General features: G+C 37.7%; 1 protein-coding gene across 2 annotated transcripts; it reads left to right on the top strand.

Moving 5' to 3' along the window:
- Positions 1 to 11639: 11639 nt before the first annotated feature.
- Positions 11640 to 17530, top strand: tmem33 (transmembrane protein 33). 2 transcript variants are annotated; one of them, XM_073486292.1, is made up of 8 exons: positions 11640 to 11710; positions 12759 to 12829; positions 13840 to 13934; positions 14056 to 14243; positions 14717 to 14784; positions 15114 to 15247; positions 15752 to 15835; positions 16453 to 17530. In XM_073486292.1, the coding sequence occupies exons 2-8, from the start codon at positions 12785 to 12787 to the stop codon at positions 16580 to 16582; spliced, it is 744 nt and encodes a 247-aa protein (XP_073342393.1). In that variant the 5' UTR covers positions 11640 to 11710; positions 12759 to 12784; the 3' UTR covers positions 16583 to 17530. The 2 variants fall into 2 exon arrangements, with proteins under 2 accessions (XP_073342393.1, XP_073342395.1); XM_073486294.1 differs by lacking the exon at positions 11640 to 11710 and adding an exon at positions 11910 to 11947.
- Positions 17531 to 20125: the final 2595 nt, after the last annotated feature.

The raw sequence follows: 20125 nt of genomic DNA, 5'->3' as shown, positions 1-20125 counted from the left end.
AGTGTTGATGTGAAAGTCACGGCTCACAGGACCTCAAGGATCAGCTAATAAAACGTCACACTAACCAAAATATGATGTCCTGACAGTCATCGGCCATTGCGCAAAAACTGGAGATAAAGGAAATGAAATATAATGAATTCAAGCCACTGATCTGTGAACAATAAGTCGTTATTTAAATGTGGATAATGTTCCACAGGGTTCATAGTACAGGATGGGGACAGGGCAGCACACTGAAGTTCAAGAACAGTGCAAACAGCACATGCCAACAAAAGGAGCCACACAGCATTCAGCTGTGGTGGAGAAGAAGAAGAAGAAGCTGAGGGAGGGAGGGAGGGAGGGAGAGGCTGCGGGTCCCGCGTTAAATATGGGAAAGTTTGGGGAACGAGGTCGACGGGTCAAGAAAAGTCAACAAGAGAGCAGTCTTGATGACAGAAGGAATTTAATATCAAAAATACATAAATCTTCAAGTGAGGGCAGCCGCATAATGGGCACAAAGGAGGCGAGTGTTAGAGTCAACACAGATTTGTTGTTGGCGATTAAATGGATCGGGCCAAGTTGTTAACATTTAACACAAAACGTTGGCACTAGAATAGAGGTGGAGTAGAAAGGAAGGGGGTTTGCTCCAGGATGGAGCAGCCATGACATGCAGAGGGACAGCGCATGTGTTGGAGGAGATAGCGGTTTGGACACATTTTTACGCATTTGCAGTTTCTGCACCAAAGCGCGCAAAGTTTTTGATATAAAACTGATCTTATGTCCTATTTAAGTTTCAGTTGTGTAACTGAAAATAGTTTTTTTTTTTTTTTACAAGAGTCCACATGTTCAAAGAAGTGGAGGAAATATAGCAGCATGCCAGCAAGCCACTTCTGCAGGGAGACACTGACGACACAGACTGACGTCTATCACGAGACGGCTCAGTAAACATGTTGAACTTTATTTGAACACATATGACAGCAGCATTCAGGCCTTAATGAGGAGGATCAACTAAGTCTCTCAACCATTTTGGGAAATGTTGCGTGATCTTATAAAACAAAGGAGCACTTTTTTTTTACTTGAAACACGAACGTCTTAGAAGTAACATGCTGTTTATTTTCTCTTTGATGCATGAAATCAAAATAGTCCACCTGGTGATCATTTAATAACCTGCTCATATAGCTTTGATTCTTTCCTGTAGGTGGTGTTAAAACGGCACTCTTGGCGTTTTTGTGCATTTACGCACGATTTTTACGCATTAAGGCGCTGACGGGTAGACCCACCTCAGCGTGTTGAATCACAGTGTCACTGCGCGGACATCCTTCATCTGGCACAATGCAGAGATTAATCTTCCCATCTTGTTGGACATAAGCCTACATTTGTCTCCACGTCCCCTCTGACTGCCGCGCCACACTGGACGCTGCGGCGCTGAGAACTCTGTCTGACCTTCGCCCTCGCCCCTGCAAAGCCCTGCAAGTTCCCCGGCAGTCGCAAACAACTCTGAATTCCATAATTCTTCGCGAAAAGGCACTATTAGGGAAAAATCCTTCCTTTTTGACAATTTAATAGTGCAAACTAATCATCTGGTTGACACGGGCCATTCATCTCCGTACTGGCACACAAAGACAAGGCCTTTTCCATAGGTTCGTCTGGATCCTGCAGTCAGACCAGCCTCTATTTTGAGATCAAGTGCACAATAAAAGCATTGTGACTGCTTAATGGCTATGTTTGTGAAGCCACCCAAAACCCAGTGTATTAAATGCATTTCCCCCCCCAAGAATGAAAAAGAGGCCAACGTGGACTAATGACCGCAGAACTGAGAATAACCCGGTTTCAACGAGAAGCAGAATGGTTTAAACTTTGTTTGGCTGCTTAAAGCAATCAAAACATGAAACAAAGGGAAAGATAGGGGATAAAAACTGGGCGCCGGAAAATTGCTTAAACCCCCCCAAGTTATGAATTCGTTTCTGAATCAATTTAGCGGTGCAGGCATTTTCCAAACATCCTCTTGCGGGAGTAACAAGACAGGGAAATTGATCCGGTGAGACCTCACCTCTCGGTGCGCCTCAATAAAAGAGACATCAGCCTCTCCCGACGACTGTATAATTTTTAATATATATGCAATAAATGTTCAATTTGTTTCCAGAAATGACGGGAAATAATAACGTCAAATTTTAAAGCCATCCATTACAGCCAAACAATGCTCATGCATACGTGCTCTAACGCAGAGTGCTTTGATTAATTCACATTTTGATTGTGTTTGATGAAGCAATAACGTTACAGCGCGCGACTTCAGACCAGTTGGACCATTTTTCCTCAGTGAAAAACAGAGATGATGGTGGCTGCGCTTTGATTTCCAAAAACATATAGTTATTTCATTACAGATCCTCGTTGGAGGCTCTTCTGTTTGTTGTCCAGCTGAACTCCTCAGGGGTGAATTTAATATCAAATTATGAATGACATCCAATTATAGGTGTCACACTATTTCCCACAGCAGCACTCATTTAAAAACAAACCCTCAGACACAAAAATCCCCCACAGAATACAAACATTAATTACATCTAATGAGATCTTATTGGTTAGAAAACTTTCCCTGTCTTAGAAATTCATCCATTCCTGGAATAAATTAAATTAGTTAACTGGATGCTTAAAATGCCACATTTTTTAATTGTATTGTACTAATTGGTTTGCCAGTTAGAAGCTTCTCCTCAGACAGAAACGCTCCTGTATGTTGTTTCCTTGAAGTCACAACAGAGAAATAATCTGAGCTGATCTTGGTGCACTGCTGAAGGGCCTCCGGACACTAGGGGGCTCATAGTCTCACATCAACATGTGTAATAGCTACGTTGGTCCACAGCCGAAACTGTAGTAGTTTCACAATAATGGTCTGAAACTGTGAGATAGTTACGTTTTATTCTTTTCTGTGGTCCTGCGTCTGTCTCAGCTGACTGCGTCTGTCTCAGCTGACTGCGTGAGACAGAAACACACGGCGACATTTCTTTCTTTATCGCAGGAAAATGCAATATTTTAAAATACGTTTTGACAAAAACAATATTTTGGGTGAGAGTTGTTTGCGTTGTTCAGTGAATGTGTATGATCTTTAGTTTGTTGGTTATTATGAAGATTTATTCAGCGTTTGCCAGAAAATTGTTAAAATGTAACATTTTCTGTTGTTGCTATGCTGGTTGCTATGGACAATGACTGTGGGTAGTGTCCATGTTTGAATCATGTCCTCTGTGTTGTGTAGTTATCTGAGGTTGTATGCTCTCTGTGTTGTGTAGTTATCTGAGGTTGTATGTTCTCTGTGTTGTGTAGTTATCTGAGGTTGTATGCTCTCTGTGTTGTGTAGTTATCTGAGGTTGTATGTTCTCTGTGTTGTGTAGTTATCTGAGGTTGTATGTCCTCTGTGTTGTGTAGTTATTTGAGGTTGTATGTCCTCTGTGTTGTGTAGTTATCTGAGGTTGTATGTCCTCTGTGTTGTGTAGTTATCTGAGGTTGTATGTCCTCTGTGTTGTGTAGTTATTTGAGGTTGTATGCTCTCTGTGTTGTGTAGTTATCTGAGGTTGTATGTCCTCTGTGTTGTGTAGTTATTTGAGGTTGTATGCTCTCTGTGTTGTGTAGTTATCTGAGGTTGTATGCTCTCTGTGTTGTGTAGTTATCTGAGGTTGTATGTCCTCTGTGTTGTGTAGTTATTTGAGGTTGTATGCTCTCTGTGTTGTGTAGTTATTTGAGGTTGTATGCTCTCTGTGTTGTGTAGTTATCTGAGGTTGTATGTTCTCTGTGTTGTGTAGTTATCTGAGGTTGTATGCTCTCTGTGTTGTGTAGTTATCTGAGGTTGTATGTTCTCTGTGTTGTGTAGTTATCTGAGGTTGTATGTCCTCTGTGTTGTGTAGTTATTTGAGGTTGTATGTCCTCTGTGTTGTGTAGTTATCTGAGGTTGTATGTCCTCTGTGTTGTGTAGTTATCTGAGGTTGTATGTCCTCTGTGTTGTGTAGTTATTTGAGGTTGTATGCTCTCTGTGTTGTGTAGTTATCTGAGGTTGTATGTCCTCTGTGTTGTGTAGTTATTTGAGGTTGTATGCTCTCTGTGTTGTGTAGTTATCTGAGGTTGTATGCTCTCTGTGTTGTGTAGTTATCTGAGGTTGTATGTCCTCTGTGTTGTGTAGTTATTTGAGGTTGTATGCTCTCTGTGTTGTGTAGTTATTTGAGGTTGTATGCTCTCTGTGTTGTGTAGTTATCTGAGGTTGTATGCTCTCTGTGTTGTGTAGTTATTTGAGGTTGTATGCTCTCTGTGTTGTGTAGTTATTTGAGGTTGTATGCTCTCTGTGTTGTGTAGTTATCTGAGGTTGTATGCTCTCTGTGTTGTGTAGTTATCTGAGGTTGTATGCTCTCTGTGTTGTGTAGGTATCTGAGGTTGTATGCTCTCTGTGTTGTGTAGTTATCTGAGGTTGTATGCTCTCTGTGTTGTGTAGGTATCTGAGGTTGTATGCTCTCTGTGTTGTGTAGTTATCTGAGGTTGTATGCTCTCTGTGTTGTGTAGTTATTTGAGGTTGTATGCTCTCTGTGTTGTGTAGTTATTTGAGGTTGTATGCTCTCTGTGTTGTGTAGTTATCTGAGGTTGTATGCTCTCTGTGTTGTGTAGGTATCTGAGGTTGTATGCTCTCTGTGTTGTGTAGTTGAAATGTTGAGGATCTCATTAAAGGACATTTTAACATGTAGCGACCTGTTGGGATACCAACGAAGAAGAGATACGTCATCACTGGAGTCCACTGGACTTATAAACTAACTAAATCTTTGTTCTTTCATGAACGTGAACGTTAACTGTCAACATAAATATGTTTATTTAACATTTGTTTCTAGATATTTTCAAAATCTAAAAAAATACATAAAAATATGATATATATATATATATATATATATATATATATATATATATATATATATATATATATAGATAGATAGATAGATATATATATCTATATATATATGACGTTTCACCTCATGGACAGTCGGGAGAAAACATCTGTAAATATAATTTAAACATTTAAATAAATCTAAATAAGCAAAGACACATATTAACATTAAATGTATAGGACTAATATAGGCCTATATTCTTCCTGTAAATACATGACAAACTAATGCATATGATACTGAAACGTAAATAAATAAGTAACTAAATTACCGAGCAGAAGGAAAATCATGTGGCAGCTGAGGAGCCTGAACAAAACAACCAGTGAGATCTACTCCTCTGATGGCCCCGGCTGTAATATCAGAGGGTGAAGAGCGATGGGAATGTAAAATGAAATGTTTAGAGAAGAAACGTCTCTTGTGATACCAGAAGAGGTGAACACAGTGTTTTCACTGTAAACTAACTTTAAAGACAGCAGAAGTCCCTGCAGGAAGGTCTCAGTGATCATTTCTCAGATGTTTCTATGAATAAATGTAATCAGAGCTCATTACCAGCTCAGCTCCCAGCAGCACGTTACGGCCCTGCAGGAGCACGCCCGTGTTTCAGTGAGGCTGCAGTGCAGGTACAGAGGGAGGTCCTCGGGGTCTCGGATCGCTGTGGACCTTGACACAAAGTGCATTAAGTTGGCTGATCCCTCTCAAACCATTTGATTAATTCACTCCCATTCAAGCCCAAGCGAGCAAGGAGTGGAGGGACGTGACCAATGACATAATAGGCTCTGTCAAACAGCCTCGCAAAACGCCCAGACCATTTGTGGTGACAATCCTGATGCCATCAGAGCCATTATCGGCCCCCATTCAAGCCAGAAACAAACATAGCTTTACTCCCGAAAAGGGAAAGTCAGCTTTCTGGTGGATCCCTCTTTGCTTTCTATGTCAGCAGTGTTCGCTCAGTGCTCGCTGTGGGCTTCAGATCCCTCCAGGCCTTCAGAGGAGACAGCGAGCAGGAAACAACGTGCTGCTTTTATCATTACAGAGCAAACAGAAACATGTAGGCAGACCTGTCACCCCAGGAATACTGCAGGGAGTATATGTCTTTATATGATTTTATTTAGTAAATATTAAAATAAATAAATGAGCTTTCTTTTGAAATAAAACAGAAGTGACGATGCATTTAAGATGAGAAAATAAATAATAATCTCTCCTCATGTTACTGGATGTTTACTGTAATAATATTTAACTGTTATATGTTATAAACTGCTGTAAACATGCAGCAAGTCTATTTCCTCTTCGTTGGAATCACCAGTGAAAATGACTTCAATGACAAACAGAGAGTCAGGGAAGGATTTGTTCGAGACGAGTGAATTAAAATCAAAGAGATGCTGAAAGATTTACAGAAAAATGTGAATCAAGCAGAAGCTTTTGCGTTGCAGGTGGATGACCTGCATGTAAGCGTGAAGCCACGCTGCGGGTTTATAAAGCTTTTTTTAAAAGTTGTTTTCATGAGACAAAAAAGCTCAGAATAATTCAAACATCTGCTGAAGAAAACCACCACATCAACAGTAACGCGACGTGCAGGATGTCACCAGAGCCAGAAGAGCTGAGTGACTGTGAGCTGTAAATGTGGAGTCTGCTGGCAATATATCTGTAACATTTGTTTTAATGTTTTATTTCTATATTTCTATGTTTCTATGTTTCTATATTTCTATATTTCTGTATTTTTATATTTTTATATTTCTATATTTCTATGTTTCTATGTTTCTATATTTTTATATTTCTATATTTCTATATTTCCATGTTCCTATATTTTTATATTTCTATATTTCTATATTTCTATGTTTCTATATTTCTATATTTCTATGTTCCTATGTTCCTATGTTTCTATATTTCTATATTTTTATATTTCTATATTTCTATGTTTCTATATTTCTATATTTTTATATTTCTATGTTTCTATATTTCTATATTTCTATGTTTCTATATTTCTATGTTCCTATGTTCCTATGTTTCTATATTTCTATATTTTTATATTTCTATATTTCTATATTTCTATGTTTCTATATTTTTATATTTCTATGTTTCTATATTTCTATATTTCTATATTTCTATGTTTCTATATTTCTATATTTCTATGTTCCTATGTTCCTGTTTCTATATTTCTATATTTTTATATTTCTATGTTCCTATATTTTTATATTTCTATATTTCTATATTGTTGGTGTTGCTGCTCGCCCTGTTCTTATTCTGTCCTTCTCTTTAGGTCGTTTACCTCATTTAGAAAAAATAAGAATATGTGTTTATATTTTCGTCAGAAAACACTGATGTCTATAAATGATCTTTTTTTATTTCAATCCCCGCAAATCAACAGAAATCTAACTTCAGTGTGGATCTCAGTGTGACTATAAATCACTGGGGATCCATCCGCACCGCAGCTCATCGTGAAATCATCGTGAAACGCTTCTCAGTTCATCCAACAAAGACATAAAAGGCGCAGAAGTCTGTTGAAATCTCGCTCTTTGTTTCTTTAACCAGTTTGCAGTAAATGCACCGTGTCCTTCTTGTCCTCTCTGTCGCACAGACTCTTTCTTTGCGTCTTCTTCCTCGCTTGTCCCGATTTTCCTCCCTCGCCACACCCTGTTTGTTTTGGCCGAATAGATCCGAGAGACGGAGATGGAGCGATCACATTCCTGTTTATTTCTTTTAGAAAGCTTTCAGCCCGGTGTGTCACTCACTCTCCCCAACCCAGCCGAACCCGACCCAACCCGACCGAACCGAACCCTCTGAGCCTTCTCTCTTCATGACTGTTCGTGCAGAAGATTTAAAGGAAGAAGATGAGAGTGGAGGAATAAAGTCTGTACGCAGAGAAAACAAAGGCCCTTTACATCAGAGAATACAGTTATTATTATTATTATTGTTATTAGTATTGTTATTGTTGTTGTTGTTATTGTTATTATTATTATTGTTGTTGATATTATTGTTATTATTATTATTGTTATTATTATTGTTGTTATTAGTATTGTTATTGTTATCATTATTATTGTTGTTGTTATTATTATTATTGTTGTTGTTGTTATTATCATTATTATTATTGTTGTTGTTGTTGTTGTTGTTGTTGTTATGGGGGTTTTATTATAATAGCAGTAGAATATTTTGATGGTCGTAGCTGTCCAAAATATTTCAAATAAATATGATAATAAGCCGCATTGAAGCACATTTTTAAATGTTGTGATGTTATTAAAATATCCTTCCACTGATCTTTTTGAATGTGCTCTGTCTGTAGGCGGATGCTGTGTTGATCCTTTAACGTGCAGCAGTTCAGGAGAAGAAAAGTCTGAATTCAGCGTCAGTGCGTAAAAAACGAGGTGGTTTGCGTCTCTTTCGATAAAATAATAATAATAATAACATCAGCACATTATTTTATAATTCATATTCATCCTAAATATTTGTAGTGTAAGTAATTTATATGTTCGTGCACGCGGCTCATTTCCAATGTTCTTTTAATATTCCCTCATTAATACTTAATCATCGGCCACATGGGAGACTTTTTTGGCATCATTTTTGGAAACATTCATAACAACAACAACAATAATAATAACAATAATAATAATAATAATAATAATAATAATAATAATAATAATAATAACAATAACAATAATAATAATAAATATCGGTGGTGATTTCGCAGTGCAGGGTTCACACACAGTTCCTCCTCAGAAGAAATGTCGTCTCGTTTAAATCCTCACCTTGACTCTCTAGTGGCTGCTGTGATGGTCCGAGAGGAGCTGACGCTTAAAAAATCACCGGGGTCTGTTTCACTGTCTGCGCTCAGTCGGGCTCGACAAATGAAGACGACGTTTAGAAGAAGAAGGAGAAGAAACAGAAAATAGCGACGACGGAGTTTCTGCAGGCAGATTCACGAGTTAAACAGAAACATGCAGGCTTGCAGGAGCTGCAGCTTTACTTACTCTGTGCGCTGCTGCTCAGTCTCCGCACTTTAATTACGAGCCGCTGATAGTGTCAAAAAATCTGCGACTATTTCTCAGAGATTCCCTTTAACAAGTGGAAACTTAGTGTCCTGCTGCACCATTTTATACATGATGAGCCGTCAGTAATGGGATTATTAAACAAAAACGTTTCAGGCGCTGGCGTTAACCTTTTTTAATGCCTAATTAGGTTTTGCAAAGGAATAATTAGATTCTACAGTGCTTACACTGCCTATATTTTCAAATGGCATCCCCAGCAAACACATCATCCTGCGACACCGTGCCAATAATGTGCGATATATGCGCCGCAGCAGCAGCCACATGTAAGGTTTTAAAACATGTTGGGACCACATAAGGTGCACTTTAAGATAAAATAATTACCAGCACAGGCTACAGGCCGAGCTGCAGGGACGTGATAGTCTGGTGGAGAGCGCCCTCCAGTGGCAGCCTCTCAAATTTACATGAATGCAGCAGGAGGTCATATGGGCAAAAAAAAGAAAAAGATCAGGAGCGGAAGTGTTTGATGAAAATACAGAGCAGCACACAGCCTGCTGCTGGGTCGGGGACAAAAGTCTGACTCTTGTTCCTGCTCTAAAATGTGGGCGTTGACCTTCGCGCAGGCGCACTGCAGTGAAATGTCGTGAGCACAGCGAGGCTCTGCACACCTCAGCAGGGTTAATGAAGACCCGCAGTGTGTCCACCATTACAGCACAATGTGACCGCGCTTCACCTTACTGTTTGTATCTCTGCCACACAGAGTATGGAAAAAGAATCATAATAACAATAATAATAATCATAATAACCATAATAATAATCATAATAATAACCATAATAATCATAATAATCATAATAATCACAATAATAATCATAATAATCACAATAATAATAACAATAATCATAATAACCATAATAATGTGGTAATATGTCAGTTACCACAATATCAGTGTAGATCTTCCTGTTTTGTCAGCATTTGTGCTTTTATTTTGTAAGTATTTGCTGATGTACATGTTTCTCTTGAAAATAAGATTTATTCACTTTTCTAAATTACTTGCGTAAAAGACATATTTTAGTGAATCCATATCTTATTAATCAGATTTTATTGACTTTGGCTTCAAGCATCTCAGAAAATGAGGACACTGTTTCATCCTATGTTTCATTTTATTTTGAAATTCTGATCGAATCAAGTGTCAACATATAACACATAAAACACGATAGTGATGAGTTCTGAGTGTACTTTTTGTTACGGATTACTTTATTGTGGAGCTCATTTGTTTCTTGTGTGTCTGCATGTGTGCTTTTATTTTGTAAATATTTGCTCATGTACAGGTTTATCTTGGAAATGATGTAGATGAGACTTCCTGTTTACATACAGGATTTATTCTCTAAACTAACACAGGTTATGTAAAAGACACATGTGTTATTACTCAGAGTTAGAGAGATCCTTGTGACACTGTCAGTGACTCAGACACACACAGAAGATCAAAACTAAACAGATGTTCACATGTAAACATACAGCTGTTTGCACAGGTCAAACAATAGCCAGTATAAACAGTCACAGTGTCTACAGCAGGTCAGACTGCCGCTGAAACTGTGTGCAGACGGTGCCGAGGCGTGTGGGAATACAAAAAGATGGAATTAATAGTGTGCAGGTCATAACTGTATATCTTATACACATAGTTTGTTCATATCTATGTACAGTATATAGCCTGCTTAGATATCAAATTGACAGTAATGCATAACATGTAAACTACATATCACTGCATATTTAAATATTAAAGGGGCACTGTGTAGTTTTGGAGAAGAAATTCAAACTCCTAATATTCACAGAATTAATGAGGTAATACTGCGATCTCAGTCAATGAAGATCTCTCTCTTCTAGATGAAACACACGTTTAACCTTTAAACTGTAGTGTGTATCCTTTGAAGTGCATTAGATGGTTTGATGTGACACACACAGTGTCATTATTTTGATTGAAATGTTTATTTTGAATATGTAAAGAACAAGAAACGACGGACAAGATCATAACAATAATTATAACAATAAAAAGCAGAGAGACAGAAAAAAGCTAAAGAAACACTTGATGACTTTGTTTACATATTTGAAAATGAGTGAGAAGAAGTATAAACTTATTAATCGCCTTCTCTGTAAGTCATTGAATGATAATTAACCAGCTTCCTTCTAAACCTAATTTTACTAAACTTGTCTGAATATGATATTGATTAACTTTTATCTTTGTCATACAAAAATATAATTTCAGTACTGATATACTATCCTTATCAAAAATATAAATTCATTATTTACATATTTTCATCAATCATATGCATCTTAATCATATTGACCTGATATCTTTTTGTAAATGAGAATATTACAGTGTATATGTGTAATATAATATCCAATCTCTGATTATGTGTATAAAATACAATGAATAATATACAATATGATTGATTATACCTTATTTTTATACACGTAGAATAGAACAAATATATGAAGAAGAAGATAAGAATAAATATTCAGGACCCAAACAAACAAACAAACAAACAAACAAACAAACAGTAAGCCCTGTAAACACCCGGTGGTTGTCACCCCTCTGCATCCTGCACCTCATCATGAGATTTAAAACATTTTGAGTAAACTTTGCATTTTCTCCACTGAGCTGGTTGCTTTTCATGCTTCTGCCACTAGAGGGAGGTGTCGTCATCGAGCCGGGAACTATCACTGTGAAATCTCGCGAGAGGATCGCCCCTCGCTGCCTGAAGGGTCAGCTGATCGGTGACTTCAGTGTGGAGCCCAGCAGCCTGTCAGTGTTGAGCTAGCACGCACCCTGACAGATCGACGCGGTGATCCTGGTGAGCTCCGTGCTTTATTATTACGACAGTATGTGTGATTAACGAGGAGTATTTATTCTGTTCCGGCTCCGGCAAACAGTCCCGGCGTCAGCCGGCGTAACCAGGGAAACATGAAGCCACGAGCTAGCGGATGACCAGGGTAGCTAACGTTAGCTCACATGCTAGTTACGATGGTAACAGAGAATATTCTAGATCCACCTGCTGCTAACGGGAGCTAGCATCGGCATCACGTTAGCAGTAAGTTAATAAACCACTGACAGAAGTGTTACCCGAGTCTAACACGTGTTGGTTTGGGAGATGCAGTTTAATAATTAGTAACGCATTAGTTATTCCCTTTGTATCTGTCCTCCGTTTAAAAAAACAGTCATTACAAAGCCAAAGTAGCGAATGCTAATGCTAAGGCTAAGGCTAGGTGAGCTAATGTTGCTAATAACGTTGCAGCTTCGGCTTGAGGAAATTATAAAAGTCAGCCGTAGGAAGCGGGTCCAGGTGTCCCTGTGCTGATTGTCCTGTGAAGCTGTGTTTCATTGAGATTAACAGCTTCACGTTTCAAAGCCAGTGGTCCTGGTTTGTTCAGATAGCTCATGAATAACGAGCTCCAGCGTCGGCTAATGCTGACTGCTGAAACATCCTCAGTGATTAAAGCCGGCCAGGTAAGGTTTTCATACAGCTCACCTGCGACTTCCAGACGGCGGAAGGTGACTGTGTAAATAATCAGCCAGTCGATCAGACTAGTTGTTGAATGAATGAATGAATGAATGAAAATGATTCCAGAGTACATCTGCTTACATGTGAGGAGTTGGTGTTTGTCTTTATTATATACCAACTGAATAACTTTGTCACTTTACACCTTTTAAAAGTTGTTAATGTGCATTTTTTTAAAAATATTTACTGACAGAAAGATGATTGTCCGATTAATCCATAAAGAAAACTGCAGTTAACTGCAGCCCAAGAAGAGGCTTGTAATTTAACAACCACTGTGTTGTAGTTAGCTGTGATTCCTGACGCCAGTTCTGCTTCATGATGTGACCTTTTCTTTTCTCAACAGAGCAACACACACACACACTCCCAAAGATGGCTGACACAAACCAACAAAGTCCTCCCCAGCTCGGGCCGGTGGTAAGTTTGCTGTTTGACCACACTGTTGCATCTTCCAGCTCTCTCCCTGCTCGTCACTGTGCTGCCGGGCCTACAAAAACATTTGTGTCATGTCTTCTGTGGCTCTGGGGGAGATTTCTAAAGCTGGTGAGGCCATTTTGAACAGACTTCATGGAAACCTTAATATTCAGAGTTCAGCAGAAACATGTTCATAAAAGAAACATTATGAGTTTCTCAAAGGTCCTGTTTATTTAGGTCCTTGTGATTGTGTCCATCAGTTATGAATGCATAGGAACAAATGATCTCACAGAAAACATGTTGCATGTTTTTTATCTGTCATCAGTGAGTGTAGCACAGTTATTAATGTTTTTGATGATCACTAAATTGTTTGTCATTTTTGAGCATGAAAGGGTGCCGTCTTCTCCACATAGATTATTTTGTGGGGTTTTTGTCTTCTGTAATTGTAATCTGAATATTTGGGGGTTTCGGACTGTTGGGCTGACGACAAAAAAGACATTTAAAGGTTTCACCTTGGACTCTTGTGATGTTTATCATATTTTACAATTTTCCCATCTTTAGTTTTTTTCATCCATTGAACTTTCTTCAAACTGGTCAGTTTATGTGCAGACTGTCTGAAATATAAAGATGGGCTCCATCGACTGATGTCAGCTGAGGGATTAGGTTCTTTCATGAGCTGCAGCTGCATCTTGTCTCCTGACTTTGGCTGAGATCCTGATAAAATTAACTCCCAGATCGAATTAAGTTGTTTTTTAGTTTGGCTGATTCATGCTGAGCGTTGAGAGAACATGAGTGAAGGTCTAAGCTTTTCAGTAAAAATGTTTTCAGTAGACGTGAGATAACAGAAAACCCAACCTGTCATTTCAAATGCTAAAACAGAAATCATACCAGCTCTTTGCCTGAGACCCTGACACAGCTAACACTGCACATCCTTCCCCCATGATGCTGTATCATAAGTGATGGAGCAGGTTCAGTTGTAATGACTACTGGATGTCATTTTTTTTCTTCCACAGCAATTTTTAATGAGCAACAAGCTGGAAACCGCAATGTGGCTTTCACGACTCTTCACCGTCTACTGCTCCGTAATGTTCATTCTACCAATCCTGGGGTGAGTTCACTCAGTGACACTGTTTTATCAAGCTTGACTGACAGCAACACGCTGCTTGACCCGAGCCTTTCTCCCAGCCTGAACACATGTCAGAATATTTGGCACTGCTTGTGTATTTCAGACCCTATGCAGCAGCGAACTTCTATCAGCGAGCCTTGTTAGCGAACGCCCTCACCAGCGCCCTTCGCCTGCATCAAAGGCTGCCACGCTTTCAGTTGAGCAGAGCGTTCCTGGCCCAGGCTCTTCAGGAGGACAGCTGCCATTACCTGCTGTACTCACTCATCCTGGTCAACTCCTACCCCATCACAAGTATCCTTTCAACTTCAAATATAGGCATAAGAGAATGGATAGTGCTGTGTACCTGGGTGAAATTGTGAGGTACAGTAGTTCATGTGGGCTGCCTGCCTGCCTGCTACGACTTAGTTTACTCAAAGGTTTAAATCATAAAGAAGCACTACTTGTTCACTTTGGCTGCAGCTAGAATTCAATCTGAAGTGGGATGTGGTCGTCTTTGTAACAAAGATCTCCTCAGTTGACGGTCAGTGATTCACTTTTCACTTTTACATTTTCATGTACGTAACATGAAAGTGTTTGATGTGTTTGGTTTTCCAGAGGATTCAGCATATCACAGGTGCTTTAGTATTATTATTCCATCGCTTCAGTCATTAAATCATATAATCATGTCCCTTTATTTAGAATAATGCTGCCCTAATAACTGCAGGAAGTTGTTATGGAAGGTTTATAACCAGTTTTTTATGTTGACCCTTGACATTTGTGTCCAGTGAGCATCTTCCCAGTCTTCCTCTTCTCTTTGCTCCATGCAACCACCTACACAAAGAAAGTTCTTGATGTGAGTATAAGCCAGCAGTCACCTGCTGTGACTTCTAATGCTGTTAGTTAAAAATGAATGACAGAAAGCATTTTGCTGAACATTGTTTAACCCCCAGGTGGAAAATTGCCACCAGCCAAATGGTGTTTTAATTATCTACTCAATCAACTGGGCTTTGCTCAGAGACCCAAATTCAACTTTTAAATCTAATAAAGCTGATGATTGATACTGTGATTACCTTCACATTTACTTCTCTGTATCAATATGTCATGTAAAGTCTCTGCCTCACTGAAACTTTGACACACTGCAGCTTTGTTATCAGCTTCTCATCTCTTTACTTGTCTTTGCAGTCTATGGGCCCCAGCAGCCTGATGTTCATCAGAAACCTCCTGGACAAACTTACAGCCAATCAGCAGAACATCCTGAAGTTCATCGCCTGCAACGAGATCTTCTTGATGCCGGCCACTGTTTTCATGCTCTTCAGGTAAGTGCACACAAAAGGTTTTTATTATTATTATTATTATTATTATTATCAAGAGACATTGCAGATCCTTTCTGTAATATTGTATTTATTGCACTGCAATGACAGTATGTGCTTATGCAACCATCCCTGAAGCCACAGATGGGACATGAAGGGACAGATTCTGAGCAACATAACAGACGTTTTTTCTGTGTTGTCAAACACAGAATCTCTAAAATACAATCCTGTAAATCCTGTTAACCACTGTGTCCACATAGATCAGTCTTATTGAACTGTGTCTGAACTACCAGTCCGCTTCATTACGACTCTCACATGCAATATGTTCATGTGCAAACTTTCAGAGCAACCTGCAGAGGCCAGATAGGCATCGTATTGAATTGTTTGAGTTTATACAGGTGGTCTATTTGCTTGTTAGTGTAGTTAAGATCAATATTAACAATGTTTTGAACATATATTCTGTATGTATAAGGTCAGTTTTCATTTATCCATATCATGTCTTTCTGACAGTGGCCAGGGGAGCCTGCTGCTGCCTTTCATTTACTACCGATTCCTCACTCTCCGCTACACATCCAGAAGAAACCCATACTGCCGGTAAGATTTGAAATAATACAAAAATTGTCATAAAGCATAGATCTTTATGTAAATGATAATATTCAAGGTAGTTGTTATTGCAGAAATAGGGGATGAAAAATCCAGACACTTTGTTTATAATTTGTCATTGTTTATGTTTATAATTGTTTTTTCATTGCAAACCAAAATGTATTGAATGTTTGGGACCATGGAAATGTCTGTGCTTTGCATCCACATGAGCCAATAAGTGAGGGGGATTGAAAGTATCAGCCAGCAGTGGCTCATCTTAGAAACAGTATAGTATTATCTGTGTATGTTGCCCAAAATGTGACAAAAATATTTCAGTTCAGAAATGCTGGCGATATGTTTGAGGTCATTCAGAAACAGTGCTGCAGTTACATTGTTTGTCCATGAGAGTGCACTGTTTTTTTTCAACTGTCAAATTCAGTTTTGGTTCGGTGGTGCAGTCTAGATCATCATTATTGTTCCTGAATTGATGAAAAACTACAAATGTCTCTAAAATAAAACTTGTTGAAAACTATCAGTAGTATTAAAAATAGAGTAAAGAAGCCTCAGTGAGAATTTGAAGTGGAACCAACACAGAGTTGATTATTAAATGCATCTGTTTTCCACCTCAGCACCTTGTTCACAGAGCTGCGAATTCTTCTGGAGCACTTCATCATGAAGCCCGCCTGCCCCGTCTTCTTCAGAAGGATGTGCCTCAGCAGTATCGCCTTCGTCAGCCGCCTCGCCCCCACGGGGGTCTGATCACGCTCCATAAAAGTTTTGTTTTCTTTATGTTTTTGGTTTTTTCCACCATTTAGGATGTGACTTAAACCTTGATGGGGACAGACATTGCCATCAACGGAAGGAACTGTTCTTTGAATGTCAACTTTACAGTCTGTGCTCCAACTTCTCTGAATATTTGAGTACAGTTGAAGACCAGCCAGTAATGCACTGAAGTCTCACGGTGACATTTCTTTTCCCATCTTCTTAATGTGACCTCATTGAAGCAGTGGACACCCCTCACTTTGTTACGTTCACTGAACGGAGCACAGACATCAGCTGTGTTCTGTGTATCGGCTGTTATTATTTCTTCCTCGTATGTCCTTATTTATTCATGAAGATTTCTTTTTCTATGATGAAACATTAACATTCTGAGATTAGTAACTTAAATGAAAATGTGCTTATACATAATTAAAAATGTTCTTTTTTTAATAATCTTGTGCTTGGATGGATGGAGGATACGGTTTGTTTGTTGTTTCTACCCAGTCCAACTTTTTTTTATGTGCATCTGATGCTCTGATTTGTCTAAATGCCTAACTTTAAATGTGTTCTATCAATGCCATCAACTCGCTCTTTTAACAACATGCACAATCTGTGTAGGCATGATGTCAAAATGGGTGTTGAATTGAGAAACAAGATATCTGCTGTATTTCATAGTATATTTTAAGCTACCAGACAATATGCTGTAGGATTCATATTTGAAATGAGTTGCATGTCATGCGCCTGAATGCAGTCTGACCTTGTCTCTCAGTTTGAAAGCTGTTTTGAATTTGCTTCATCATTTGTTGCTTCGTAGTTTTCTTGCTTAATGCATGCTCTGATTTTTTTTCTGCCATGTTTAATGTTTATTTGCCTACAAACAAACCACATTTTTATGACAAGAATAAAATGATCTCTTAATTAAACCAATAAAATAATAAAGAACAGTAATGTTGTTTGGGCTTATAATTTGTTTTAACTACTGCAGTTGATTTTCGCCTCATTGTCAGCAAGTCGACGATCGATATAGATATGAAATACATTTATGTGCTGACCAACTGTGTGTTTTGAACAAAATATCTTCTGAGTGGAGAAGTTTATTTTCCAAAATAGTCTCACCAAAAAACCTTAACTCAAGGTCAATTTACTGTAATTTACAGCTTTTGACTCCATCTAATGGTCTTCATCACAGAAAGTTGAAGTTAAAAGATTTTTACTATACGCTCGGTGGCCACTGTTGTAGGTGGTTCACCTGTAAAATGCCATGAAATCTGATACAGCTGTTCTGCTATTAAAGGTGCAATATGTAAGATCACCTGTCAAATTCATGCTCAAAACAAACAGGGCAGCATATCACCAGTAACTGCTAATTGTAGCTGCTGTTAGCCAGTTAGCTTGGTTAGCTGTGCATCTAGTGGTCTGGACTTAAGGCACAGAGCACCGGCACGGCCGTGGCTAGCATGCTAACCTCAGGTGATATTGCTGCAGAACGAGACACAGATGTCATCAGTGTCGGGCAAGTTACTTTCAAAATGCGATATTACATATAACTAGTTACCTTTGTTTTAAAGTATTATATTACGTTACACTATTACTGTCTGCGTAAAGTAACACATTACTTATTACACTACTTTTTAGTTACTTTCAACAAAATGCCCAAATAACCTATATAGAACAATTTAAATGGCCTAGATCGTTTTAGTAAGACATTATATTACTCCATTACCGCTAAAAGAAATATATTACTGTAACGCGTTGCCCCCAATACTGGATGTCATAACGTCAAAGTGTTTATTTCTTCATATTTTGTTGTTCATTTTTGTGTTTTCAACTAAAATTCTTTCGTATTGCACCTTTAAGTCTACTTAAATTATGTCTGTAATGTCCATTTTTACACTGTCATAGACCTGTTATAGTATTATATTAGATTTAAGGTCATCGTGAGGTCAGAAACTGGACTGTGTTTCAGATATTCTGCCCCCTTCATGTAGCTAAACAGGGAGGACGACCCCACCAGTCAGTGACCTCAGTGATGAACGTATGATTGATTACACATTCATTTACACACACTCGACAAAGTCAACAAAGACTGAACATTACCAACTCAATAATGGGGTTGAATTAGATTAGACGGTACAGTTTTCTGTGTGTGTATTAATAAGTATACTGTGTATTAATAAGTACAGTGTGTATTAATAAGCACAGTGTGTATTAATAAGCACAGTGTGTATTAATAAGTACAGTGTGTATTAATAAGTATACTGAGTATTAATAAGTACAGTGTGTATTAATAAGTATACTGAGTATTAATAAGTAGTGTGTATTAATAAGTACAGTGTGTATTAATAAGCACAGTGTGTATTAATAAGCACAGTGTGTATTAATAAGTACAGTGTGTATTAATAAGTATACTGTGTATTAATAAGTAGTGTGTATTAATAAGCACAGTATGTATTAATAAGCACAGTGTGTATTAATAAGTACAGTGTGTATTAATAAGTATACTGTGTATTAATAAGTAGTGTGTATTAATAAGCACAGTGTGTATTAATAAGTACAGTGTGTATTAATAAGCACAGTGTGTATTAATAAGCACAGTGTGTATTAATAAGTACAGTGTGTATTAATAAGCACAGTGTGTATTAATAAGTACAGTGTGTATTAATAAGCACAGTGTGTATTAATAAGCACAGTGTGTATTAATAAGTACAGTGTGTATTAATAAGCACAGTGTGTATTAATAAGTACAGTGTGTATTAATAAGCACAGTGTGTATTAATAAGTATACTGTGTATTAATAAGCACAGTGTGTATTAATAAGTATACTGTGTATTAATAAGTACAGTGTGTATTAATAAGCACAGTGTGTATTAATAAGTATACTGTGTATTAATAAGCACAGTGTGTATTAATAAGCACAGTATGTATTAATAAGTACAGTGTGTATTAATAAGCACAGTGTGTATTAATAAGTATACTGTGTATTAATAAGCACAGTGTGTATTAATAAGTATACTGTGTATTAATAAGTACAGTGTGTATTAATAAGTATACTGTGTATTAATAAGTACAGTGTGTATTAATAAGCACAGTGTGTATTAATAAGTATACTGAGTATTAATAAGTACAGTGTGTATTAATAAGCACAGTATGTATTAATAAGTATACTGTGTATTAATAAGCACAGTGTGTATTAATAAGTATACTGTGTATTAATAAGTACAGTGTGTATTAATAAGTATACTGTGTATTAATAAGTACAGTGTGTATTAATAAGCACAGTGTGTATTAATAAGTATACTGAGTATTAATAAGTACAGTGTGTATTAATAAGCACAGTATGTATTAATAAGTATACTGTGTATTAATAAGCACAGTGTGTATTAATAAGCACAGTATGTATTAATAAGTACAGTGTGTATTAATAAGCACAGTGTGTATTAATAAGTATACTGTGTATTAATAAGCACAGTATGTATTAATAAGTACAGTGTGTATTAATAAGCACAGTGTGTATTAATAAGTATACTGTGTATTAATAAGCAC

This window comes from Pagrus major, chromosome 18, assembly GCF_040436345.1.
Source record: "Pagrus major chromosome 18, Pma_NU_1.0".
In the NCBI taxonomy this organism is placed as follows: domain Eukaryota; kingdom Metazoa; phylum Chordata; class Actinopteri; order Spariformes; family Sparidae; genus Pagrus; species Pagrus major.
The sequence above is the reverse complement of the archived record's forward strand: the minus strand, read 5'-3'. Positions and strand labels throughout refer to the sequence as shown.